Raw genomic sequence first — 27,472 nt, 5'->3', positions numbered from 1 at the left:
TTGTTCTCGCTCTGTTGGTTTCTCGCTCTGTTGTTCTCACTCTGTTGCTCTGTTGTCTCTCCTCTGTTGTTCTCCCTCTGTTGTTCTCGCTCGCTCTGTTGCTCTCGCTTCTGTTGCTCTCGCTCTGTTGCTCTCGCTCTGTTGTTGCTCTGCTCTGTTGTTCTCCTCTGTTGCTCTGTTGTTCTCACTCTGTTGTTCTCCTCTGTTGTTTCTCGCTCTGTTGTTCTCACTCTGGTTGCTCTGTTTCTCCTCTGTTGTTCTCCTCTGTTGTTCTCCTCTGTTGTTCTCCTCTGTTGTTCTCGCTCTGTGTCTCGCTCTGTTGCTCTGTTGCTCTTCGCTCTGTTGCTCTGTTGCTCTCGCTCTGTTGCTCTCGCTCTGTTGCTCTCGCTCTGTTGCTCTGTTGCCTCTCGCTTCTGTTGCTCTCGCTTCTGTTGCGCTCTGTTGCTTCGCTCTGTTGCTCTCTGCTCTGTTTGCTCTGTTGTTCTCGCTCTGTTGTTCGCTCGCTCTGTTGCTCTCGCTCTGTTGCTCTCGCTGCTGTTGTCTCTGTTGCTCTCGCTCTGTTGCTCTGTTGTTCTCACTCTGTTGTTCTCGCTCTGTTGTTCTCGCTCTCGTTGCTCTCGCTCTGTTGCTCTCGCTCTGTTGCTCTCGCTCTGTTGTTCTCGCTCTGTTGTTCTCGCTCTGTTGCTCTCGCTCTGTCGCTCTTGTTGTTCTCGCCTTCTGTCGTTCTCGCTCTGTTGTTCTTGCTCTGTTGCTTCTCGCTCTGTTGCTCTGTGTGCTCTCTGCCTCTGTTGCTCTGTTGCTCTCGCTCTGTTGCCTCTCGCTCTGTTGCCTCTCGCTTACTCGACTCTTTCTCTAATATTAATCCTACCTACTGTGTTGTAATACAGACGTGTCTCATCCTCTCCTCTGTAGTGTTGGCAGATAACCTGAAGTCCAACCCAGGCATCAAGTGGCAGTACTTCAGCTCAGAGGAGGGCATCTTCACTGTGTTCCCCGCCCACAAGTTCCACTGCAAGGGCAACTACGAGCACCGCAGCAGGTACAGTACAACTAAATGACTAAAATGTTACACTTCCAGACCAGCAATACAATCACACACCATCACCTAAATTAACAGTATAATCAACTAGCCCTAAACGTATGTGCAAGAATGGAGAAATTATTGTTACATAAATCACTGTGATCCAGTCTTACATCAGTGATATCTCAAAGTGTGTACAGAAACCCAGCCTTAAACCCCACACAGCAAGCAATGCACATGTAGAAGCATGGTGGCTAGCATGGTGGCTAGTGGTCCCTGTGGCTCAGTTGGTAAGAGCATGGCGCTTGCAACGCCAGGTGTGGGTTCATTCCCACGGGGGGACCAGGATGAATATGTATGAACTTTCCAATTTGTAAGTCGCTCTGGATAAGAGGTCTGCTAAATGACTTAAATGTAAATGTAGGAAAAACTCCCTAGAAAGGCCAGAACTAGGAAGAAAACTAGAGAGGAACCAGGCTATTATAACAGAGATATAACAGAACATGGCCAGATGTTCAAATGTTCATAGATGACAGCAGGCAAATAATAATTATCACAGTAGTTGTGGAGGGTGCAGCAAGTCAGCACCTCAGGAGTAAATGTCAGTTGGCTTTTCATAGCCGATCATTCAGAGTATCTCTACCGCTCCTGCTGTCACTAGGGAGTTGAAAACAGCAGGTCTGGGACAGGTAGCACATCCGGTGAACAGGTCAGGGTTCCATAGCCGCAGGCAGAACAGTTGAAACTGGAGCAGCAGCACGGCCAGGTGGACTGGGGACAGCAAGGAGTCATCATGCCAGATAGTCCTGAGGCATGGTCCTAGGGCTCAGGTCCTCCGAGAGAGAGAAAGAAAGAAAGAGAGAATTAGAGAGAGCATACTTAAATTCACACAGGACACCAGATAAGACAGGAGAAGTACTTCAGATATAACAGACTGACCCTTGCCCCCGACACATAAACTAATGCAGCATAAATACTAGAGGCTGAGACAGGAGGGGTCAGGAGACACTGTGGCCCCATCCGATGATACCCCGGACAGGGCCAAACAGGCAGAATATAACCCCACCCACTTTGCCAAAGCACAGCCCCCACACCACTAGAGGGATATCTTCAACTACCAACTTACTATCCTGAGACAAGGCCGAGTATAGCCCACAAAGATCTCCGCCACGRCACAACCCAAGTAAATCATCACTGACTGCCCATTYCTCAAACATTACGCTTTGTCTGGCCACATCAAGGATATTGTTGTTGTATATCCAAGATGGTCACCTCCTGCTAGGCAAAGAGAAAACAGAAAACAACTTCTTCTATTCCACCTCCTCCCTCTTGGTTGTTTGTGTGGCACAGTCAGAGAGCATGTAAACATTATTCCTCCTCTCCTCCGAGGTCGTAGAGTTTTCCTCTCCTCTCTGAGACAGACACCCTGACCACACATGCCCCTGTCAGGAATGTGTTCTGGGACCAGTAAACACCACTGGAATCTCTCACCCGCTGTTGTGGTTCCTGTGGCCTAACCTGGTGAGACTTTATCTCTTTCTCTCTGTCTTTCTTTCTCCCCTCCCCCCCAATACTCAAAGTCCTGTTTCTGTCAACCAACCAGCTGGCATTCAGCTTTGAGAATAATGATGTCACCCTGGCTCGCCACTAAGACAAATGGGGACTTTAGGAACACACTTTCCCTGTCTGTGTCCTAGTGGCATGTTACCCACAGACTCCAAACCTGGAATATAGCCTAGCTAGACTAATAGGATCCCACTTTGCACAGATAGCAGTAGTAGAATCATTCAGTAGTAGACACTAGAGGGATTTGGGAATAGGAGCTTGACAAAGAGAATGGTGGTGACAGTTGGAAAATCGTTTGTGGCGATGCCTCCCAAAAGCAACAGTATTCCTGGGAAGAGGGTCTTGTGAAAACAGTGTGTGGAGGTCTCAGGGCAGCCGGAGGTAGAGGGGACTGCCCTGGGGACTCATGCCACCATGAAGCAGGGGAGATGGGGTTACCAGCCTGGAGTAGACAATGTCTGTCTGGTGTCAATAAAACATTGTTGTGAGTGTATGTTTATGTTAGTGGTGCAACGGATCACAAAACTCACGGTTCAGATCATTTTTCGGATCAGCAAAAAAAAAGGGACTACCTTAAGAACAAAATCTTAAGGTAGGAACAGATCAAAATTGTCGATGAATTATCCAAGACATCCAAGACGTCTTGCCTGTGTCCTTGCTCGCAAAGGTCTCCCCGAAAAGCTCTTTCATGGCTGAATTATTTTGTGGAGGAGATACCTCTGAGTCTGCTCCTGTCGACTCTGTGGCTTGACCCTGCAGAAAAAATGACTTGATCTATTCAACAAACTAATTATTTATTTTCATATTTCATAGAACTATAATTGTGGCAGTAACATTTGATAAAATCCATTATTCCAAATAAAACATGGATGATTCTAATAGCAATAGAGTAGACTAAGATTAGACTGCAGTATATTTATTATTTAAGTAATTCACTCTTTTTTTTTCTTTTTTTTTACCTCTTCAGTGGCCACAGTCTCAGTGGTGAGATCACTGTATGTCCTCCGGTGTAGGGCAGGTTCTAGGTGAGACAGGGACTTGAACAGTCAGGGTCTAGGTGAGACAGGGTCTAGGTGAGACAGGGTCTAGGTGAGACAGGGTCTAGGTGAGACAGGGACTAGGTGATACAGGGACTAGGTGAGACAGGGTCTAGGTGAGACAGGGTCTAGGTGAGACAGGGTCTAGGTGAGACAGGGTCTAGGTGAGACAGGTGAGACAGGTTCCTGAAACAGACAAGGGACTTGAACCTTGGATCAGTGCAGTACATCTATGAAGGTAGTCTGTACATTAAGGGGGTATCTGGGGTTCAGGTCCTCTCTTAATGGCAGCCTTGACATCTCTAGTGATGGTGCTGTCTTCCTATCTTGGGGCCATGGATTGTAGAATCCTTGTTTTCAGAGGTAGGATCATGGACACAGACGGTGCGTTCAGTGCTCAATAGGGCTGTGACCGTTTTGAGGGGTCTGAGCACCTGGAGACCTCTGCCACCTTCACGTCATCATCAGACAAGGTGACGATGGCTTTATGTTTTCCAGGGTCTTGTCTGTCAGTGCAGAGTATACAGCTGTCTGCTGCTCAAGATAGCTCTCCAAACATGTCAGAAGTGGAGTCCATCTTGTTGTGACATGGTGTATGAGCTTGTGGTCGTAGCTGTAACGTTTCCTGCTTGGTCTTAAGCACATGAGCGGCTGTTGTGCTTCGGTGGAAAAAGGAAACCACCTTCCTGATCCTCCCAAGGAGGCGGTGCATCTGGTTCACTGAGATTCCCCTTTTGGATGCTAAATTGATCACATGTGCAAAGCAAGCTATCTGTGACCCCAGTCCAGCTTCTATCACTGCATTTACTGTTCTTGGCATTATCTGTGGGGTTGGGATATTGCTATTGGGCCTATCTAGCTTCCACTCTGCTACTGCTCCCAGCAGTACCTGCACCAGATTTGTGCCTGTGTGGCTCTCATAGAGGGGCGTGTCTGTAGCACCGGAGTTCACATCTCCCACCCATCTGTGGTGTAGTGAGCAGTCACAGTCACGTAGCTTTCTGTTACCCTGGAGGTCCACCCATCTGTGGTGTAGTGAGCAGTCACAGTCACGTAGCTTTCCGATGCCCTGGAGGTCCACTCCTCTGTATGATGGTTAAACTTTGTAATTGATCCGCGGTTCACATGCGTGCCGAACCGTGAGGGGTGATCTGTACGGATCACGGAATAACTACGGTCCGTTACACCACTAGTTTGTGTGCTTTGTGTGTATGCTATGTGTGTACAGTAGGGCTGACCCCATTTAGTCGACTGGTCGATAGGCTGTTGGTCGACAGACATTTCTTTAGTCGAGCAGTAGTAAAAAACTAAAAATATCATGGTTACTTGACACCTGTCTGATTCACGCCTGTCTGAGTGGACTGATCCATTGTGGAGGCCTGTCTGAGTGGACTGATCCATTGTGGAGGCCATGGGGATGGCACAGTCCATCAGTCTAAGACATGTGCTACTGAAATTGTATATGGTTATATTATGTAAGAACAATGGTGAAACACCAATACAAAATATATTATTTTATAACAAATGCGCTTTCACCTGCGTTGGATAGAGGTCGCTGTCCGCAGTTCTGAAACACATCAGTGTGCTGTTGAATTGGCTACTTTTCCTAGACCATGTTGCTATGTGCATAATAGCAAAGTTAACCAGCATATTGGTGTTGAGAACAATGAGGCGGAGGCAGCAGCAGAATGAGATGAGAAAACAGCCCTTGTCTTATTGTCTAAGAAAAGTGAGGAGAGGAAACCTCAACTTAATTAGGTCTATATTGAGAAGCCCGTATGTTAAATGTGCCTGGCTTCATACATAAATATATCTCCAGAAATAAGACAGATCCTGCTTCTGCTGCCTGTTTGACTGTTTGTTTAATGGCCAACTGATTCCGTGGGAACAGAGCTTCCCACAACGAAATGTCAAGTAAACAATTTCACAAATTCGTCTGTTTTTAATCTTAGCTTTGCTGTAATAAAGGCTTTATACTTTTGTTCTCATTAGAACAGCCTCTCTGGTATGATTTTACATGTATTTAGTGTTGTTTACACTGTTCAAAATTGTCCAAAAAAGAATGTATATTATAATAATAATGCTCCTTTTTTTATCTCCTTATTGTTGTTATTATTATTATTATTATGATCATAACTAATGTCATTATCATTAGTAGGCTTACTATAGCAGCCTTGTATAACCACTATTGAGCTGTAGGCCTGAAGAGCAYATCCTGTTTAGTCTTAATACCGTAACTTACTTAGGCCTATATGCCAATACTTCTACCGGCTACTGTATCACTCAATCATTCATTCGTTCATGTCATCACACAGCATACCAGTCATTCATGATTTGAAATGCAATCAAGCATTTTACTTTTAAAATAAAGTGAGACTTACCTTAATAATTAGCTTAAACAATAAATGAACCGTTMCATTTCGGAAATTGCATTCACGAATGAATGCGACTGTTTTTAGTCTGCTGTAATAAAGGCTTAACAAAAAAAACKTACAACATACTCTCTGGTACGCTTATTTTATTTTGTGTTTACATTGTTATAAACAGTCAGAATAATTATATGTATCTATACAGCACCTGTTTGGCACACATTTTGGGGAATATTCAGAGGTGGAAACTTTCTGTTGGAATATATGGGAATTCACGGAAATAGTTGCTAATTAATATTAATACCATTTAAATGTAGATTTTTTTTGCAATGGATATATTTACCATCATATGGAGACAGAAACATAAACCTTTTACCTTATTATAAGTAGACATAATTGCAAATGATTTAATCCTTCCAATTGACATTTTTAAAAACAATTTAGTTACGAATTGAACTTTAAGTAAATGAGTTGACTCTTCACATGGGATGATTTCACTGAACAACAAAAGAAAGGGAATATTAATGATCCATCGCATTTCCCAAAAWTKTTTTCGACATTCATCTGTAAAATTATAGTCTAGAAACTAAAGCTTTGGTTGTCTTCCTCTCAGGCTTCCATGTCTTCTCCCTGGACCCCCTCAATGTCCACCTCTTGAACATCAGACTCTGAAGCCTCATCTTCACTGTCACTTTCCAACCTTTTTGAGGATGGCTCGTTGTCAGGCTCAAAAAGGCTCAAATTTGCCCGGAAGGCCACCAATTTTTCAACCCTTGTATTGGTCAGCCTGTTGCGTGCTTTGGTGTGTGTGTTCCCAAACAAGGACCAGTTGCGCTCTGAGGCGGCTGATGTTGGTGGGATTTGGAGGATGATGGATGCAACAGGGGAAAGAGCCTCAGATCCACAAAGTCCCTTCCAGCAGGTGGCTGATGAGATATGTTGGCACGACTGCCATATTGCATCTCCATCCCAAAGCCCTCACTTGGATGTGTCCTTTGCCAGACTGCCATGCCCTCATCCAGGTCAAGGTGGCGAGACACGGTAGTGAATGCACCATAGGCCTTGTTGATCTCTGCATCAGACAGGATGCTCTTGCCAGCATACTTGGGGTCCAACATGTATGCTGTGGTGTGTATGGGCTCCAGGCAGAAGTCTTCAAGCGTTTTGATGTATTTCAGAACTGCAGTTTCCTCTGCTTGGAGCAACAGTGAAGTGGGCAGGGCAGTACGGRTTTCTTCTCTTACATCTGCAAGCAGAGTCTGAACATCAGACAGGATGGCATTGTCTCCCTCAATCCGTGCAATGACTACTGCTATAGGTTTCAGGAGTTTCAGGCTGCTTACCACTCTCTCCCAAAATACATCATCCAGGAGGATCCTCTTGATTGGGCTGTCCATATCGGAAGACTGTGATATGGCCATTTCTTGGAGAGACTCCTTCCCCTCCAGGAGTCTGTCAAACATGATGACAACACCACCCCAACAGGTGTTGCTGGGCAGCTTCAATGTGGTGCTCTTATTCTTCTCACTTTGCTTGGTGAGGTAGATTGCTGCTATAACTTGATGACCCTTCACATACCTAACCATTTCCTTGGCTTTCTTGTAGAGTGTATCCATTGTTTTCAGTGCCATGATGCCCTTGAGGAGCAGATTCAATGCATGACCAGCACAGCCAATGGGTGTGATGTGAGGGTAGGACTCCTCCACTTTAGACCAAGCAGCCTTCATGTTCGCAGCATTGTCGGTCACCAGTGCAAATACCTTTGTGGTCCAAGGTCATTGATGACTGCCTTCAGCTCATCTGCAATGTAGAGACCGGTGTGTCTGCTCTTGTAGAATACTGGTTGAGGAGTGGAGATGATGTAGTTAATTATTCCTTTTCCACGAACATTTGACCACCCATGATTGCAATACAGTCTGCTTTCTCTATGATTTGCTTGACCTTCACTTGAACTCTGCATCCAGCAAATGGGTAGATAAAGCATGTCTGGTTGGAGGGGTGTATGCTGGGCGAAGAACATTCAGAAATCTCTTCCAAAACACATTGACTGTGAGCATCAGAGGTGAACCAGTTGCATACACAGCTCAAGCAAGACATTCATCAGCATTTCTCTGACTACGTTCCTCCATTGAGTCAAAAAAACTGCTGATTCCAGGAGGACCATGAGCTGTTGCTATCGATAAGGTGTCTAATTCATCATGTTCACCTCGAATAGAAGTAGAGGGACTTTTGTCAGAGGTTGCTTGTTGTGAGCGCTGAGGGAACTGTATGCACTTGTCCAGATGATTCTGCATCTTTGTTGCATTCTTCACATATGATTTGGCACAGTATTTGCAAATGTACACAGCTTTTCCAAGATGGCGAAATTCAAGATGGCGTAGCAGTAAGACGTGTTTGTTTTTGTCCCATGTAAATGTTCAGGTTTTTTATGCTGTATACATTTCAATATATTTCAATCTCTTTTTTTCCATTCTCGGATTAAATATACCTTCCTGCAACCCACCTCACCCAATGTGGTATGGATCTGCTATTATTTTTATACCTTATAACTGGAACCTCCATCAGAAGCTAGCCAGCTAATTAGCTACTAGCTATTTTGTCATTGTTAGCCACTGCTAGCTGTCTTTACCTTTAGCTCAGACACAAGCGGCTTTAGCTCGGATAATACCTGCCAGTCTGCACAGCGCTATATCAGCCCTGAGCATATCGGACTGCTTTTTTCCCACTATATCACCGGATTCCTGCCGCAAGCTCTGGACAATTACACCGGATCATCGCAGCTAGCTAGCTGCTACCGAGTGGCTATTATGGCTAACGCCCTTGTCCTGAAGCAAGCACCAGTTAACCTCGAGCTAGACTCGAGCTAGGCCCATCTCCCTGCTAGCAAACGAAGTACACCAACTACAATACCTCTCTTGCCAATTGGCCTGGACCCTTTGTCGACACGGAGCCCCACCGAACCATCACGACTGATCTGCTGGTCTGCTGACGTAATTTGGCCGATGTGCTCTCAACCAGCCTCTGCGTCGTGGATGTCAGTGAAGACCCTTCTGCTAGCCCCGGCCCGCTAGCTTTTCTACRCTCGCCTAGCGTAGTAACGACTACCGAACGGCTCCCTGTTTCATCTATTGCTGCTCATTGGACCCTATGATCACTCTGCTACACAGCTGATGCCTGCTGGACTGGTCATTAGCACGGTACTTTATTTTGTTTATCTGTCGGCCCCAGCCTTGAACTCAGGCCCTGTGTGTAGCTAACTGACCCTCTCTGCCCATTCATCGCCATTTACCCGTTGTTGTCTTAGCTCTCCCAATCACCTGTGATTTCTTTATGCCTCTCTCTAATGTCAATATGCCTTGTATACTGTTGTTTAGGGTAGCTCTCATTGTTTTATTTTACTGCGGAGCCCCTAGTTCCGCTCAACATGCCTCAGATAGCTCCGTTGTCCCACCCCCCACACATGCGGAGACCGCACCTAGCTTAACTGACTCCAGAGATGCAAACTCTCTCATCGTCACTCAAAGCCTAGGTTTACCTCCACKGTACTTGCACCCTACCATACCCTTGTCTGTACATTATGCCCTGAATCTATCTTACCATGCCCAGAAATCTGCTCCTTTTATTCTCTGTTCCCAACGCACTAGACGGCCAGTTCTTATAGCCTTTAGCTGTACCCTCATCCTATTCCTCCTCTGTTCTACTGGTGATGTAGAGGTTAACCCAGGTCCTGTGTGTCCCCAGGCGCTCTCATTTGTTGACTTCTGTAACCATAAAAGCCTTGGGTTCATGCATGTTAACTTCTTGCGGATCAGTGGGACGCTAGCGTCCCATTTCGAAAACTTACGGTGAAATTGCAGAGCGCCAAATTCAAATTAAATTACTATAAATATTAAATTTGCTTAAAATCACAAGTTTAATACCTCAAAATAAAGCTTAACATGTTCTTAATCCAGCCGCCGTGTCAGATTTCAAAAAGGCTTTACGGCGAAAGCAAACCATGCGATTATCTGAGGACAATGCCCAGCACACAAATGCATAACAAATAATTTTCAACCAGGGAGTTGCGACACGAAAGTCAGAAATAGCGATGTAATATATGCCTTACCTTTGAAGATCTTCTTCTGGTGGCACTCCAAAAGGTCCCAGTTACATTACAAATGGTCCTTTTTGTTAGATAATGTCCTATTTTATATCCATAAAAACTCAGTCAATAATCCACTCGGTTTCCCTCCTTCAAAATGCATACAAAATGAATCCCAAACGTTACCAATAAACTTATCCAAACAAGTCAATCAACGTTTATAATCAAACCTTAGGTACCCCAATACGCAAATAAACGATACAATTTAAGACGGAGAATCATTATTGTCTTTACCGGAGAAAAATACCCAAACGCGCTCTCGTTCACAGGCTTGGAAACACTACAATGAAAATTTCWGGCAAATTTTCTGGGCACGATTTCGCCCTATTATAAAAGTGCCAGCCATTGAAATCAGTGGTAGGATGACATTTTTTTGGGGGGGGATGGTTTGTCCTCGGGGTTTCGCCTGCCATTTTAGTTGTGTTATACTCAGACATTATTTTAACAGTTTTATAAACTTTAGAGTAATCTACCAATTATATGCATATCCTAGCTTCTGGGCCTGAGTAGCAGGCAGTTTACTTTGGGCATGCTTTTCATCCGGACGTCAAAATACCGCCCCCTATCCCAAAGAAGTTAACATCAGAATCCTCCTCCCTAAGTTTGCTTTATTCACTGCTTTAGCACACTCCGCCAACCCTGRTGTCCTAGCCGTGTCTGAATCATGGCTTAGTAAGGCCACCAAAAATTCAGTAATTTCCATCCCCAATTACAACATTTTCCGTCAAGATAGAACTGCTGAAGGGGGCGGAGTTGCAATCTACTGTAGAGAGAGCCTGCAGAGTTCTGTCATAATATCCAGGTCTATGCACAAACAGTTCGAGCTTCTACTTATAAAAATCCATCTCCCCAAAAATAAGTCCATCACTGTTGCCGCTTGTTATAGACCCCTGTCAGCTCCCAGCTGTGCCCTGGACACCATATGTGAATTGATTGCCCCCCATCTATCGTCAGAGTATGTACTGTTAGGTGACCTAAACTGGGATATGCTTAACTCCCCCTGCTGTCCTACACTCTAAGCCAGATGCCCTCAATCTCACACAAATTATCAAGGAACCTACTAGGTACAACACCAAATCCGTAAACATGTGCACCCTCATAGATATCATCCTGACCAACCTGCCCTCTAAATACACCTCTGCTGTTTTCAACCAGGATCTCAGCGATCACTACCTCATTGCCTGCGTCGGTTATGGGTCCGCGGTTAAACGACCACCCCTCATCACTGTCAAACGCTCCCTGAAGCACTTCTGCGAGCAGGTCTTTCTAATCGACCTGGCCCGGGTATCCTGGAAGGATATTGACCTCATCCCGTCAGTAGAGGATGCATGGTTGTTCTTTAAAAGTGTTTTTCCTCACCATCTTAAATAAGCATGCCACTTTCAAAAAATGTAGAACTAAGAACAGATATAGCCCTTGGTTCACTCCAGACCTGACTGCCCTTGACCAGCACAAAAACATCCTGTGGCGTACTGCACTAGCATTGAATAGTCCCCACGATATGCAACTTTTCAGGGAAGTCAGGAACCAATATACACAGTCAGTTAGGAAAGCAAAGGCTAGCTTTTTCAAACAGAAATTTGCATAGCTGATATAGGTGACTTGCTTAAACAAATGTGTTTTCTACGGACAATTGAGATGTACAAACTATGGCATAACGGGACGACGAGCGTATGAGGCAATCCGTAATTTCGATTAAGACATTAATGAGCCAGCTAGGACACGTAGTCAATATAACTATATAACTAGTATAACTAGTCAGAACCGTAGGATAAATGAAGGGGGCATATAAGCAGAAAATGAAAGCTCTTACAATATTCAATGTTTACATTGTTCTAAAACAGTCTATAGGCTAGAATTGCACCACCAAGTCAGAACAGTAGGCTAAATTATGAGGGGTAAAAGGGACCAAATGTATCAGGGTGAGGCAGCTTACTACACAACATACACCTAGTATTACTTTCTTAGCTACTGTATACATAAACTTAGCAACAACAAAAAAGTCCTCTCACTCAGAAGCGTTCTCTCACTGTCAACTGTGTTTATTTTCAGCAAACTTAACATGTGTAAATATTTGTATGAACATAACAAGATTCATCAACTGAGACATAAATTGAACAAGTTCCACAGACATGTGACTATCAGAAATGGAGTAATGTGTCCCTGAACAAAGGGTAGGTCAAAATCAAAAGTAATAGTCAGTATCTGGTGTGGCCACCAGCTGCATTAAGTACTACAGTGCATCTCCTCCTCATGGACTGCACCAGATTTGCCAGTTCTTGCTGTGAGATGTTCCCCTGGAGTTCCGGGACATTTCTGGGGGGAATGGCCCTAGCCCTCACCATCCGATCCAACAGGTCCCAGACGTGCTCAATGGGATTGAGATCCGGGCTCTTCGCTGGCCATGGCAGAACACTGACATTCCTGTCTTGGAGGAAATCATGCACAGAACGAGCAGTATGGCTGGTGGCATTGTCATGCTGGAGGGTCATGTCAGGATGAGCCTGYAGGAAGGGTACCACATGAGGGAGGAGGATGTCTTCCCTGTAACGCACAGCATTGAGATTGCCTGCAATGACAACAAGCTCAGTCCGATGATGCTGGGACACACCGCTCCAGACCATGACGGACCTTCCACCTCCAAATCGACCCCCCCCCAGAGTACAGGCCTCAGTGTAACGTTCATTCCTTCGACGATAAACGCAAATCTGACCGTCACCCCTGGTGAGACAAAACCACGACTCATCACAGAAGAGCACTTTTTGCCAGTCCTGTCTGGTTCAACGACGGTGGGTTTGTGCCCATATGCGACGTGATGTCTGGTGAGGACCTGCCTTACAACAGGCCTACACGCCCTCTACACGCCCTCAGCCTCTCTCAGCCTATTGCGGACAGTCTAAGCACTGATGGAGGGATTGTGCGTTCCTGGTGTAACTCTGGCAGTTGTTGTTGCCATCCTGTACCTGTCCCGCAGGTGTGATGTTCGGATGTATCGATCCTGTGCAGGTGTTGTTACAYGTGGTCTGCCACTGCGAGGACGATCAGCTGTCCGTCMTGTCTCCCTGTGGCGCTGTCTTAGGTGTCTCACAGTACGGACATTGCAATTTTTTGCTCTGGCCACATCTGCAGTCCTCATGTCTCCTTGCAGCATGCCTAAGGCACGTTCACGCAGATGAGCAGGGACCCTGGGCATCTTTCTTTTGGTGTTTTTCAGAGTCAGTAGAAAGGCCTCTTTAGTGTCCTAAGTTTTTATAACTGTGACCTTAATTGCCTACCGTCTGTAAGCTGTTAGTGTCTTAACGACCGTTCCACAGATGCATGTTCATTAATTGTTTATGGTTCATTGAACAAGCATGGGAAACAGTGTTTAAACCCTTTACAATGAAGGTCTGTGAAGTTATTTGGATTTTTATGAATTATCTTTGAAAGGCAGGGTCCTGAAAAAGGGACGTTTATTTTTTTGCTGAGTTTATCTACCTGGCATATTACATCAATTATACAACGGCACACAAGACATTTTTGTAATCACCTTGTTGTGCAGTGCTCACTTGAACAGGAAGGTGGCGCGGCGGTCCTTCGTGGGCAAATCTTTTTATCAAAGTCTGGCATTCTCTGGATTTATGGTGCTTTCGAGACAACTGGGAACTCGGAAAAAAACAAGGTTGAATCATGATGACATCAGTTATCTTCATGTCGGAGCTCTAGAAAGAGGCCCGAGTTCCCGACTTGGAATTCCGAGTTGGATAACCGTTCAAAACGMATTTTTCCAGTCGGAGCTTGTCCCCCCCCCAAGTTCCCAGTTGTCTTGAACTCACTGAAGTCCGAGATTTCCCAGTTCCGAGTTTACAGTCGTTTTGAAAGTGGCAGAAGTCATGCTGGATTGACAGCATGGCCAATGTTGAATGTTTATCCCTTTTAAGCTTGGAAAAGAGACTTGGACCACACATTCACTCCACTGAATAGCAGGCTAGTGATTGCTTTGCTATATGTTTGCAGTTAGCCACTTATTACTTCCAAACCACTAATTATTGAATTTGCGATTTCCAATTCGTTGTGTAATGGCCAATGAGCACCGATACGCTTTATCTATAATTTCTCTTCATATGACAAGGATTGAAAAGGATTTGCCAGTAGATTGTCGACTTGATTCATGATGATGTCTGCTAGCTAAGATTTTGAAAGTATAATGTTGACATGATCAGTCCAATCAAAGCTACTGTACATATAACGTGATTTGATGTCATTTTGTCTGTGGCCAATGACCTTGAGCCTTCTTGGAAGGGCACTTCTAATGTAACTCTATGGCAGCACACAAGGGGCTAGAATTTTCGAGCTCTACCTGTAGATTTTGTGGTGATGTAGTGTCCCCATGAGTGACAGAACACTGAGCCTATCACGGCGCAACTAGAGAACATTACCAACCCCTACCACCACAGAAAGCACTGAGCTAGGCTGAAACAACTGCATTTTGGAGCAAAAGAGACCTTGTTTGAATGCAGCTTTATTAACTCGTTTTTTCCCTCTTTTTTTATACATTGTTTGTAAACTGATATGTGACATATATTAATGCTAAAATAACATGCAAAAAAAGTATTAAATATATAGTTTTAGCTGAGCGGGTGGTCTGCCCCACCTGCCCTGAATGACGGGTCACCACTGCTGCCTTGTCAGTCATTTTTACATGGCAGGAGAACAATAATTCCAGCCAGAATAACCTACTGTTTTTTGGAGAACTCCAAGGTCCTCTGATAATACTAGTCCCGTGCGAATTGACATCCCTGTGTTTTGAGAGAAATATCTTGATTTTGACAGGTTTTGCTCGGGATTTGCGCAAGAAAACAATAACTGATTGGATAAATTGAACTTTGAAGTGCATAAACTATATATGAATGGCCTACATGTAGCCTATCAACTTCCACAGTGAATGCTTTTGTTTATATATTTTGTATGTTTTGAATATTGCCAAATGCATCAGTAAAACATATTGAGCCTATTTAATGCAACCCTTGCTGTTAATAGATCGCAACGCAGCATACAACTGACCTACATGTTTGGAAATAATAAGTACGTTTTCTCATCTATAGCCTTAAAACGCATCTCAAGTGCAATTACACTGTTTAGCTCACATCTGAATGCTGGGGAGCATTTAGGACGTACTGCGGATCGCTAAAACATCCTAATGAATATGATCACACTTCCTCAATTCAAATATTATGGCCACACTATACCAAAGATGTTTTGGTATAGTGTCGCCATAATACATGTTGAAATATTGTATGTTCACGCCTAGAATAAAAACCTCCAGGCTTCTATCGTAACTGCCAAAGAATTACAGGGGGCAGTTTGGAAAACAACTAATCCCGACCAAATCRTCCTCTGGATTAACGGACATTCTGGAGTTATAATTACATAATCAACGTTCTCTCGTAATACTAGTCCGGTGCGAATAGGTCTTTGGTCTCATGCATGCGATGCATACGTGCCACGTTAAGAGAGCAAGGGTTAAGGGAATAGGGAATGTTTTTCCAAAACAAGTGAGGGATTTTGGAAACAGAACTTTTCAGTCAGAAATGGCTGTAATTATGTTGCAGCTTCAGCAACATGGACAGCGTGATAAACACTGTTGATGTTCTGTGGTGGTCGCTGCAGCAGGGAGGAGAGACAGACAACGGGTGCTTGTCACACACACACTCACTGTCTTTTTGTTTTTTTACACAGCACAGCAAGTCTGAGCCCGGCCCGGCACAATAAAATCAATTGCTGGTCGGATTCCTTCTAATTTGTGTGTCTTAATTATTTAATCAAACGGTGTGCTTAAAGCATCAGACAAGCTCAGTAAAAATAGTTGATTYGATTAAAACACATAGGATCTGTCAATATATGGAAAAATACACGTTTAACATTTTTGTTCAATTGATTGGTCGAAAGAACAGACGACTCTTGGTTGACCAATATTTTTTCTAGTCTGGGACAGCCCTTGTGTACTCATCACGTGTCTGYGTGTGTGTCCTCACAGGCCAGTGTACGTGGCGGCGGTGCGGCCCCAGTCTAAACACATCGTAGTGATCATCGACCACGGAGTGACTATTACAGAAACACAGCTCCAGATTGCCAGAGATGCTGCCCTTGTCGTCCTCAACTCTATAGATGAACATGACAAGGTGAGGAGCTCTGCTCTGATTACCCAGCCCTTACTCCCCTCCTTGTAGCCCAATTCCCCAGCCTTTCTGAAACTGATGACCCCTGACACACCATCCACGTTCTAGATACAACCACCCTTTCTCTCCCTCTGAAGCTAAAACAGATTGTGCATATGCCCCATGATTACAATCCCAAAGTGGTTGTTTATGTTGTGTTTGTATGTAATGCCCACTTGTGTCTGTGCATGTCCTCTTCACCAGGTCTCGATCCTGTCCTCAGCGGAGGCTGTGCGCTCCTGTTCTCTGGACCAGTGCTATAAGAGCTACCTGTCTCCTGCCACCAGCGAGACCAAGAGGAAGATGAGCGCCTTCATCAGCAACCTCAAGGCCTCCGACAGCCCTACCCAGCATGCACTGGGCTTCCAAAAGGCCTTCCAGCTCCTCAGGAACACCAGCAGCGTCACCCGGAAACTCACCAGTAAGAACAGGGAACTATGGGAAATACAGTCTTTACGGGCCATTGATGCTACAGGCTTGTTCTATAGCAGGGGTATTCAACTCTTACCCTACGAGGTCCGGAGCCTGCTGGTTTCTGTTCTACCTGATAATGAATTGCATCCACCTGGAGTCCCAGGTCTAAATCAGTCCCTGATTAGAGGGGAAGAATGAATTAAAGCAGTGGAACTGACTTCCAGGTCCAGAGTTGCGTTTGAGGGTTCTATAGGGAATGCCGATTTGTCACTTATGTGGCAATGAATGTATTTGTAATAATATTTCACACATAAATCTACTTGTAAATCAATGCAGTTAATTAGGTTGCAATGGCTCAATGAATGTGACTCAAGAGATGGAGGATTTGTGAGATGAAGGATTTATGACCAAGGATTTGTTTCTGATCTCTCTGTGCTTGTGTGTTCCTGTCAGACACAGACATGGTGATCGTCTACCTGTCGTCTGGCATCACGTCCCGAGACGCATCGGAGCATGAGAAGAGAGACACCCTCCGTGTGGTCAAAGAGGAGAACCGCCACCTCAACAACTCCGTCATGATCCTCACCTACGCCCTCATGAATGGTAGGAACCCTCCACCACACACAGTTTGTCTATGTTCAGAAATCACATTGAGAGTCACTCCATCAAGAGAAAAGGAAATGCCTTGGTGGTGACTGGAAGTGGCATGAGTATGTTTAAAATGTCAATACAAATCCAATAGGTTTTGTAATGTGATTGATGGTGTATCAATCCTGATTAGTAGTGGAATGTGTGTGTGTGTCATGGGTGCTGCTGCTGGATCTACCCAGCCACCTGGATGGGGGAGGGGGTGGGTGAATGGGGGAGAGGAAGGGGATGGGTGAATGGGGGCAGTGCAGACTGGAGAGGTGCTCAGGAACCTCAAAGGCTTTTTGTTTTCTCCTGTGTGTCTGTTATGTCTCCAGCTCCCCCTCTCTATTGGCCCTCTTCACCTGTCTCCCCTCCCTCCTCCCCTTCTCCTCATCCTTCGCTCCATGTCCTACACAGAGACCCCTTCACAGTGCATGCCTTAGCCTGGAATTAGCACAAATCATGTTCATTAGGAAATTAAAATGAGGGACAGCTGAGAGAGCCTGAGTCTAAAGACTTCAAAGGGTGGTGCGTGACAGAGACAGCCGGGGGCCGCTTGTTTAAAAGGGTGGTGCGTGACAGACAGCCCGCAGCGCCGCTTGTTTAAAAGGGTGGTGCGTGACAGAGACAGCCGGGGGCCGCTTGTTTAAAAGGGTGGTGCGTGACAGAAGACAGCCGGGGGCCGCTTGTTTAAAAGGTGGTGCGTGACAGAGACAGCCGGGGGCCGCTTGTTTAAAAGGGGGTGCGTGACAGAGACAGCCGGGGGCCGCTTTTTTAAAGGTGGTGCGTGACAGAGACAGCCGGGGCCGCTTGTTTAAAAGGGTGGTGCGTTGACAGAGCAGCGGGGTCCGCTTGTTTAAAAGGGTGGTGCGTGACAGAGACAGCCGGGGGCCGCTTGTTTAAAAGGGTGGTGCGTGACAGAGACAGCCGGGGGCCGCTTGTTTAAAAGAGGCCATGATGAAAAGGATTCAGAAATATGTAATCATCTTGAGTTGATTAGCATAGCACCCAGAAAGCGTTTGTTGTGTAGCACATTGTGAGCGATGCGTAGAACTCTGTGTGTGTGTGTGTGTGTGTGTGTGTGTGTGTGTGTGTGTGTGTGTGTGTGTGCCTGCCAGGTGTAAGCTGATGATTGTTAAAGATGATCAGTGGTCTTTTCTCCCACATCAACTCTGATGTTTGAACTAAGCATGTTTGTCTGTGTCTGTTTTTTGATGAAATGCTAGAACTAGAACGGCCAAATGGTTGGAGAGTGAAATCTTCAGCTAAGGACTGTATTGCCAAACCCTCTAGACTTCCCCCTGGTCCGTGACTGGCTAATACTTCCCAGTCCCTCCTGCCTGATTTGTGAACCACGAACAAACTCAATACATCTAAAAGCCCTTATCAGACATGAAAAACAGGAGAATGATTTAAAGATATGCTTTAACAGTAACCAGTAAATCACCCACAGAATCATGGATTTTACAGAGAATATCATCGGCCAAACGTTCATCTATGGCCATTCCAACTATGACCTCTGCTGTCCAGTTTGAGCAGAGCTGTGTCCACACATACCAGGCTGTATTGACTTCTTTCACCTCCTGTCAATAGTGCACCATTCTCATGTGTGCAGCATCCTATTATTATCAGACAAGGCCCTAAGTATTAAGGCTTGACTTGATCCCTATTTAATCCAATCAGTGATATGACTGCCATGCATTCCATATTAAGCCCCGTCTTAATGCCAAACGTGCCCAGTGACAGCTGTTTGGGCAGCCGTGTTGGAGAGGTCATTCTAGGGTGTCYTCTGTTATAAAGTCAATGAATATTCTGGAGGACGTTTTCTTACATTGATATCAATTTTGAGGCTGATTCCCTGACCTGTCAATGTTTTTAATTTGCTGTTTTGATTTTGTTATACTCTTGTGAATTCAATGGTTTTTACTAGATTACTTGTAGTTTTTCATGTTGTGTGTCTGTCATTTTTGTAATGACTTGGTGCTGCCTATCTTGGCCAGGACGCTCTTGAAAAAGAGATTTTAAATCTCAATGAGCCCTTCCTGGTTAAATAAAGGTTAAAGAAAAAAAGAATACATCGAAGGACCTCACATCTATGTGGCTGTTCTATGCTGATCTGCTCTGCTCTACGCCGCTCTGCTCTACGGTACTTTATGCCGTTCTGCTCTATGCCGCTCTGCCCTGCTTTGTGCCGCTCTGCCTCGTGCCGCTCTGCTGCCCTGCTTTGTGCTGCCCTGCTTTGTGCTGCCCTGCTTTGTGCTGCCTTGCTTTGTGCTGCTGTGCTTTGTGCCCCGTGCCGCTCTGCCCTGTGCCGCTCTACTATGCTTTATGCTGTTCTGCTTTGTGCTGTCCTGCTTTGTGCCGCTCTACTATGCTTTATGCTGTTCTGCTTTGTGCTGTCCTGCTTTGTGCCGCTCTACTATGCTTTATGCTGCTCTGCTTTGTGCTGCTCTGCTTTGTGCCGCTCTGCTTTGTGCTGCTGTGCTTTGTGCCCCGTGCTGCTCTGCCCTGCTTTGTGCTGCCCTGCTTTGTGCCCTCCGCCGCTCGCCCTGTGCCGCTCCTGCCTGTCCACGCTGCCTGTGGCAAGGTCATGCTTGCTATCTTTATGCTGTTCTGCTTGTGGCCCTCTACTATGCTTTATGCTGTTCTGCTTTATGCTGCTCTGCTTTGTGCCGCTCTGCTTTGTGCTGCTGTGCTTTGTGCCCCGTGCCGCTCTGCCCTGCTTTGTGCTGCTCTGCTTTGTGCCCCTCTGCTCTGCTTTGTGCCGCTCTGCCCTGTGCCGTTCTGCTCTGCTTTATGCTGCTCTGCTCTACGCTGCTCTATGCAGCTCTGCGGTTCTCAACGCTGCTCGACGATGCTTGACATTGCTCTATGCTGCGCTGCTCTACGCTTCTCTATGTACCAGTCACCACAACGGGGAGTGTCATTACCTATATTGTCTTGTGTCATGTCAATAAACAACAAACCTACATGTTGCGGTCAAATATATTATGCATGTAATGCTTTTATTATAAAGGTGCATTTTATGCAAAACATTATCTTCTCCAAACATGAAACTCAAGCGCTGCTTATGTMTGCCAGTTAGGCTCCACAACCTGTGTAAAGCGGATTAATGTGCTTAATTTTAAGAAGTTATTTGGCCACTTTAGTGGCGATACAGACCTTATTAAAACATAGGCCTATAGGCTAGGCTACATGAGGAGTGTGACTATGATTCGCAAAAAAAGTCACAAAAAAACGATTTGTTTCATATGCTGGGCATCATTCAGTGATAGGCTAATATTGTCACCCATCAGAATATTCTTAAATTTGATCTTGTCTTTACATATACTAAATAATCTATGTGTGACATTTATTTTGATTTAGAAAGGACCATTATCAYGCACCTGTATTGAAACAGGGGCAGCGGGAAAAAATACATGTCATCTATGCACTTAAATAGCAAATGGAGKATGCTATTCCYCKKGGTTTATTTTCATGCCAGCCAGGTAGGCTATGTAAATATAAGCAATGGGCTTAATATTAGGAAAGTTGAGAAATAAATATAGTAGGCCTACCCTATGGAAAGCTGATCCTCTTTTTAGTAGAGGCCATCACTCTGTTCTCTCGCGCAATTGCATAGCCTATTGAAATGTTGCGCAACATGAGCTCATGGGCTTTCATGAAGTGTTTGATTAGATACATTTGCATTGATGTCAGAGGGATTAGAGAGAAATGGAGTGCTGAATACCAGGCAGTTAGCAAGTTTGGTAGACTACTAATGACCAGCAGCAGCATCATATCTTGGAGAAGCCTAATTACCGTGACTAAACGTGGACGTNGAGAAGCCTAATTACCGTGACTAAACGTGGACGTGAACCTAGGTCACGTCGAATTTGCCTGCCTTCATGACTCGTGACCACCGGTGCGGTGGTAATACGCTCACCACAACAGCCCTACTTCCAACCAAATCAAATTACATTTAGATTAATTTAACCAGGCCATTTTTCCACTTTAAAGTGAAAAATCTCAATGTGTATGGTTTTATTTTGTATTGTCCTGTGTCCTGTGCATCAAACAAATACATGTGTGAACACAGTTTTTGAAATGATCAACTTCTTTTACAAGAAATAGTGAATCGTTCAATGGTTCTAATATATTTGAACGCATCTGCAAAACATCTGTTGCTCTCTTCTTCCTCAACAGAGGGCGTGACGGGTCTGAAGGAGCTAGCGTTCCTGCGTGACCTAGCGGAGCAGAACTCTTTGAAGTACGGCGTCCCGGACCGCTCGGCGCTACCCGTGGTGAAGGGGAGCATGATGGTCCTGAATCAGCTCAGTAACCTGGAGACCACCGTGGGACGCTTCTACATCAACCTGCCCAACCGCATGATAGACCTGTTCTGCTTCAGCCTGCCCTACCAGGACCCCATGGGAGACGGTGGGTTTAGACACAGATCTAGGACCAGTTGGTCTGTTCTAGTCATTATGGTTAAGGTTAGAGCTGAGGTACAGTGATCTGATCCTAAATCAGTGGTAACGAATGGATGATAGATCTGTCCAGCTTCAACCTGCCCTACCAGGACCCCAGGACCAGTTCCTAACAATTGGTCCCGGGTCATGGCTGTAAAGAATTTGGGGGATTATAGTTGGGACCTAACAACTGGTCTGGGACCAGTTCTGCTCTTATGTCCACATCACGTTAAATGTTAGAACTAATGTACACTAAGCTGCTAAACCTAAATCAGTGGTAAAGAAAATATTATAAACTGGATCAGATTGATTTGGGCTCTTGGTGATCAATCAGTGTCATGTAAAACTATATGTCTTCTCCCTGCAGGTTTCATCATGACGGTGAGCCGGCCATGTTACTTTGGCAACCTGTTGCTGGGTGTAGTTGGGGTGGACGTGAACCTAGCCTACATTCTAGAGGATGTCACCTACTACCAGGATTCTTTGGCCTCCTACACCTTCCTCATAGACAACAAAGGTACATCTTATACTAACCCTACACACTAACCCTAACCCTGGCCTCCTACACCTTCCTCATAGACAACAAAGGTACATCTTATACTAACCCTAAACCCTACACACTAACCCTGGCCTCCTACACCTTCCTCATAGTCAACAAAGGTGCGTCCCACACCTCCACACTTACCCTAACCCAGCACTCTCCTCGAGGACAACAACTCGCATGCGAAAGTCTTGTCTCAGCCTTTTAGTTCATCTGTTATGCTCTCCTCTCCAGGCCACAGTATTGTATGACAGAGTAGGCCTCTCTGGGGCATCCCAGGGAAGATAACATTAGTTCTCTACATCCAGGCACAGTATTGTATGACAGTAGGCTCTCTGCGGGCATCCCAGGGAAGATAACATTAGTTCTCTACACTCCAGGCCACAGTATTGTATGACAGAGTAGGCCTCTCTGGGGGCATCCCAGGGAAGATAACATTAGTTTCTCCTCTCCAGCCACAGTATTGTATGACAGAGTAGGCTCTCTGGGGCATCTCAGGGAAGATAACATTAGTTCTCTCCTCTCCAGACCAGTATTGTATGACAGAGTAGGCCTCTCTGGGGCATCCCAGGGAAGATAACATAGTTCTCTCCACTCCAGGCCACAGTATGTTATGACAGGTAGGCCTCTCTGGGGCATCCAGGGAAGATAACATTAGTTCTTCCTCTCCAGACCACAGTATTGTATGACAGAGTAGGCCTCTCTGGGGCATTCAGGGAAGATAACTTAGTTCTCTCTCTCCAGACACAGTATTGTATGACAGAGTAGGCCTCTCTGGGCCATCCCAGGGAGATAAACATTAGTTCTCTACACTCCAGGCCACAGTATTGTATGACAGAGTAGGCCTCTCTGGGCATCCCAGGGAAGATAACATTAGTTCTTCCTCTCCAGACACAGTATTGTATGACAGAGTAGGCCTCTCTGGGCATCCCAGGAGATAACATTAGTTCTCTACACTCCAGGCCACAGTATTGTATGACAGAGTAGGCCTCTCTGGGCATCTCAGGAAGATAAATTAGTTTCTCCTCTCAGAGCCACAGTGCTACAGTAGACCTGCTGCTTTGGACAGTGTCTGACAGAGTGGAGCCAGTGTTAGCTCTGACTCGAGGTGGAGTTGCCAGTTTGCCTGAGTCCGGTCATTAGGCCATGCATAGACCAGTTTGACTGAGTCCGGTCATTAGGCATGCATAGACCAGTTTTGACTGAGTCCGGTCATTAGGCATGCATAAGACCAGTTTTGACTGAGTCCGGTCATTAGGCACATGCATAAGACCAAGTTTGCACCCCATTAGAGGATGCAGGATGTTGTTGGCCTGATTTAGATATGTTTTCTGCTTGTAATTTCCGACGTTTTTGTATGGCTATTTGTTAGTCAACTGGTCTATAATCAGATACATGCAGCTTCTCTTCTGTCATTATATGTTGTCCTAGAAGACTAAATAAACCCCTGCTCACCAGAATAATGTAATAGATCTATAGAATGCTTCAGTTTTGTTGACATCGGTAAAGTTTTTTTTTGTGTCATTTTCTTTCGTGGATCAAAGACGTTTAGGGACTGGGGAGAAAATGCACAAAAAAAATAAAAGGGAACAATTTTCTGTGCAAAATGTCCAAATGGCATCAGTTGGACCAGTTGTAAGAAATAGAAAGCTGTGAAAACTACCCAACTATCTCAAGATGCAGAAAGAAAGCATATTTCTCCACTCCTGTTCCCAAGTCCAAATTTAGCATACATTTGGTGCATAATTTCACTGCAAGAAATGTTTAATTCTGCAGGAGTTAAAAGTAAGGCTATGTGAGAGGTTATAGACCTACAGTCAGACTCCAGATTTCAGTTTCCATTTAACCATCTGAACAGTGGCTACAGTTCAATTGACTGTTCCCAAAATAATTATTTGGTGATTGGCGTGTTAGTTATTTGGTGCACATAATTATACAGGGGCAGCGCAGGGCGCGAGCGAGGCAGGGGCTGGGCCAGGGGCGCACCGAGAGGCAGGGGCTGGGCCAGGGGCGCACGAGAGGCAGGGACTGGCGGGGGCACCGAGAGGCAGGGTGGCCAGGGGCGCACCGAGAGGCAGGGACTGGGCCAGGGGCGCACGAGAGGCAGGGGTGGCAGGGCGCCGAGAGCGGGCTGGGCCGGGGCGCACCGAGAGGCAGGGGCTGGCCAGGGGCGCACCGAGAGGCAGGGGCTGGGCCAGGGGCGCACCGAGAGGCAGGGGCTGGGCCAGGGGCGCACCGAGAGGCAGGGACTGGCCAGGTGCGCACCGAGAGGCAGGAGCTGGGCCAGGGGCACACGAGAGGCAGGGACTGGGCCAGGTGCGCACGGAGAGGCAGGAGCTGGGCCAGGGGCGCACCGAGAGGCAGGGGCTGGGCCAGGGGCGCACCGAGAGGCAGGGGCTGGGCCAGGGGCGCACCGAGAGGCAGGGACTGGGCCAGATCTAGGGTTTGTCTCAGTGCTTCACTGCCACTCTCATTTTAGGTTTTCCTTTAGTGTTAACACAGGCTAGCTATATTTAAGATTTTGAGGTTTGAGTAATTTTTAAAATATGCTTTTCAAGTTAAAACAGGATGTTTGCTAGGGTGGTTTGGAAAGGCCATGCTCAGACATGTGTTTTGACTGGGTTATTATGAAACTTTGTCAGCCTAGCAGTATATCTACTGTACTCCCTAGACGGATTTTGGTAAATAATCTGAATGGTTGGCCGTAATGTTATTGTAATGAGTCTGTTGTCAGATGACATGTGGTTACTGCACGGTGCTTATTACATTGTCAGACCATAATTAATGCGTATTAAAGTCGTTAGGTGTGTTCTGACTAATAGGCCACTCTCAATTAAACAGAGGATAAACAGTTGAGTGGAGAGTGGAGCTGCTGTAATGGTAATGAACTGTTGTTGTATGGAGGTGATATGGTCAGAGATACCTTGTCGTTAGAGAAAAGGGATTCTCCTCGCTCTTGCTCGCTCGGTCTCTCTAGCTCTCTCTCGTTTTGCCCTACTTAAAATACACCCCCCCTTCTCTCCCTCCTTCCCTCCTCCCTCGTAAGGGATTTCAATTTCCCATAGCTTACTATTAGTGCTGCTCTGGTGCCTGCCTGGATACAGGACCACAGTACTAGGGGTCTAGGGGTGATCTGGCCTCACCCTGCCCAAGGAGCAGTTGCCCGTCCCTGGGGTGAGGTGGGGTCAAGGCCCCTGGGTGCTGGGGGCTGCATGAAGGGCTGCTCCTGTGAAGAGCCMCTGATGGCATTGATTGATGGTGCTTTTTCAGTTCTGAGGTAATTGTTTTTGGTTTCCCAGGTTACACCCTGATGCACCCGTCCCTCACGCGGCCCTACTTGATGACAGAGCCTCCCCTCCACACTGACATCATCCACTATGAGAACATCCCTGGGTTCCCTGTGGTACGGGACAACATTCTCCGGTGAGTTAGGGTCAAGGGTCAGGGGGCAATGAGAGGTGGGGTTTCACTAGTATGTATAGATTCTGGAAACTCAAGGCAGGCTAGTAATGTAGTAAGATGTTTTCATCCACTCTCTTTGTCATAGCAATCTTTGTTTATATACTGTAGTCTGAGGTGTTTTGGTGATCGGACTGCATTGCACAATCTTGTGTTGCTAATATTAACCCTCCTACTTCCTGTTCCTCCCTCCAGTCTGCCCCTTGGTAGTCAGGTGATAGCTGTGCCCACCAACTCCTCTCTGTCCTGGCACACCAACCGCCTCCGAGACCCCAGCAAGGATGCCTACAACGTCAGCTACACATGGAAACTGGTACGATGCACTGCTGTTGTCTGTCTGTCTGTCTTGTCTTTCTTCTCTCTAGATCTATATCCCTTTTTTCTCTCCCTTCCTTCCCCTCTGTCCTTCTCTCACTCCCTCTCCATAACGTAACAAGCCAGTAATGCAGTACTGCATCTTCATCTTCTTTGTCCCTCTCTCCCACTTCTTCTCTCACTCCATCTCCCTCAGTCATCTCCAATCTGTCATCTTCTTTGTCCCTCTCTCCCACTTCTTCTCTCAYTCCATCTCCCTCAGTCATCTCMAATCTGTCATCTTTAGAAAAACCCAGTGCTCCCACCCCCACCCCCACCCCCAAAACACTTTCTCTTTCAGAGCTAGTTCCAGACGTAGCCCTAAACCTCAACTCCCCCTTACAAGTTAGGATCAGTCATGCCTTATCCATGGATTTTGAAAAACTAGTCAAATGTCTCTAGCTGTGTCTCTGCTCTGTATCACTCTATTCTAAGTAGAAGCTCCTCCACAAAAACACCCATCATCTTCTCCCTCAATCCCTCCCCAGGTCCAGGACAAGTCGTTCATCCTGTGCATAGTGAACGTCCAGCCAGAGATCCCTGTGAAACACCTGAAGAACCTGAACACAGCTCCCAGCTCCAAGCTGCTCTATCACCGCCTGGACCTGCTGGGTCAGCCCTCCTCCTGTCTGCACTTCAAACAGCTGGCCACCGTCGGTAAGACCTGAGGCCACGTAGGCAATGACTGTGAGAGAGGAACTAGGCTTGAGGCAGAGATTTTAGAGCTTTACATTTAGTCTCTATTTTCCTCTCTCTGTCAGAGAGTCCTACAGTGATGCTCTCTGCAGGGAGTTTCTCCTCGCCCTACGAACACCTCAGCCAACCAGAGACCAAACGCATGGTGGAACACTACACTGCCTACCTCAGTGATAACACACGCCTCATAGCCAACCCTGGACTCAAGGTACTCACACAATCACATTTGACAGTCATTAACACAGAGAAGCCAAACCAATATCAAACACGTATCTTCTGGAAAGACTTGTGAGCCAAACCACACTAGCTAACACCACCAAAAGAAAGACAACGAACTGCCCCTCAAGTCTCTTAGCTCCACTGCCTTCTTTGTCTTTTAGGTGAAGCTGGAGAAAAGCTCCATGTTTTTAACAGCTTGTGTGCACAGCATTTTTATCCCCTCTCTGAATGTGGTGAGAGAGTGGTGGAGAGACTGAGAGACTCTGTACGTGGTGGGGGAGAGACTGTATGTGGTGAGAGAGTGGGGGAGAGACTGATAGACTCTGTACGTGGTGGGGGAGAGGCTGTATGTGGTGAGAGAGTGGGGGAGAGACTGA

At 46.0% G+C, this 27,472-nt stretch overlaps 1 protein-coding gene and 1 pseudogene across 1 annotated transcript in view; both read left to right on the top strand.

Annotated features, from left to right (window-relative positions):
- LOC111976125 (inactive tyrosine-protein kinase transmembrane receptor ROR1-like) overlaps positions 1 to 27,472 on the top strand; it is a 505,588-nt pseudogene that overhangs the window by 232,786 nt on the left and 245,330 nt on the right.
- cachd1 (cache domain containing 1) overlaps positions 917 to 27,472 on the top strand; it is a 54,926-nt gene continuing 28,370 nt past the window's right edge. The window contains exons 1-10 of the mRNA XM_024004882.2: positions 917 to 1,039; positions 16,151 to 16,295; positions 16,536 to 16,752; positions 17,199 to 17,348; positions 21,561 to 21,794; positions 22,194 to 22,343; positions 25,667 to 25,790; positions 26,022 to 26,139; positions 26,669 to 26,837; positions 26,942 to 27,084. Of these exons, the coding sequence (XP_023860650.1) occupies positions 16,635 to 16,752; positions 17,199 to 17,348; positions 21,561 to 21,794; positions 22,194 to 22,343; positions 25,667 to 25,790; positions 26,022 to 26,139; positions 26,669 to 26,837; positions 26,942 to 27,084 (1,206 nt within the window). The 5' untranslated portion in view covers positions 917 to 1,039; positions 16,151 to 16,295; positions 16,536 to 16,634. The remainder of the gene's footprint in view (positions 1,040 to 16,150; positions 16,296 to 16,535; positions 16,753 to 17,198; positions 17,349 to 21,560; positions 21,795 to 22,193; positions 22,344 to 25,666; positions 25,791 to 26,021; positions 26,140 to 26,668; positions 26,838 to 26,941; positions 27,085 to 27,472) is intronic.

The sequence above is a fragment of the Salvelinus sp. IW2-2015 genome, linkage group LG16, assembly GCF_002910315.2.
Source record: "Salvelinus sp. IW2-2015 linkage group LG16, ASM291031v2, whole genome shotgun sequence".
NCBI lineage: Eukaryota > Metazoa > Chordata > Actinopteri > Salmoniformes > Salmonidae > Salvelinus > Salvelinus sp. IW2-2015.
The sequence above is the reverse complement of the archived record's forward strand: the minus strand, read 5'-3'. Positions and strand labels throughout refer to the sequence as shown.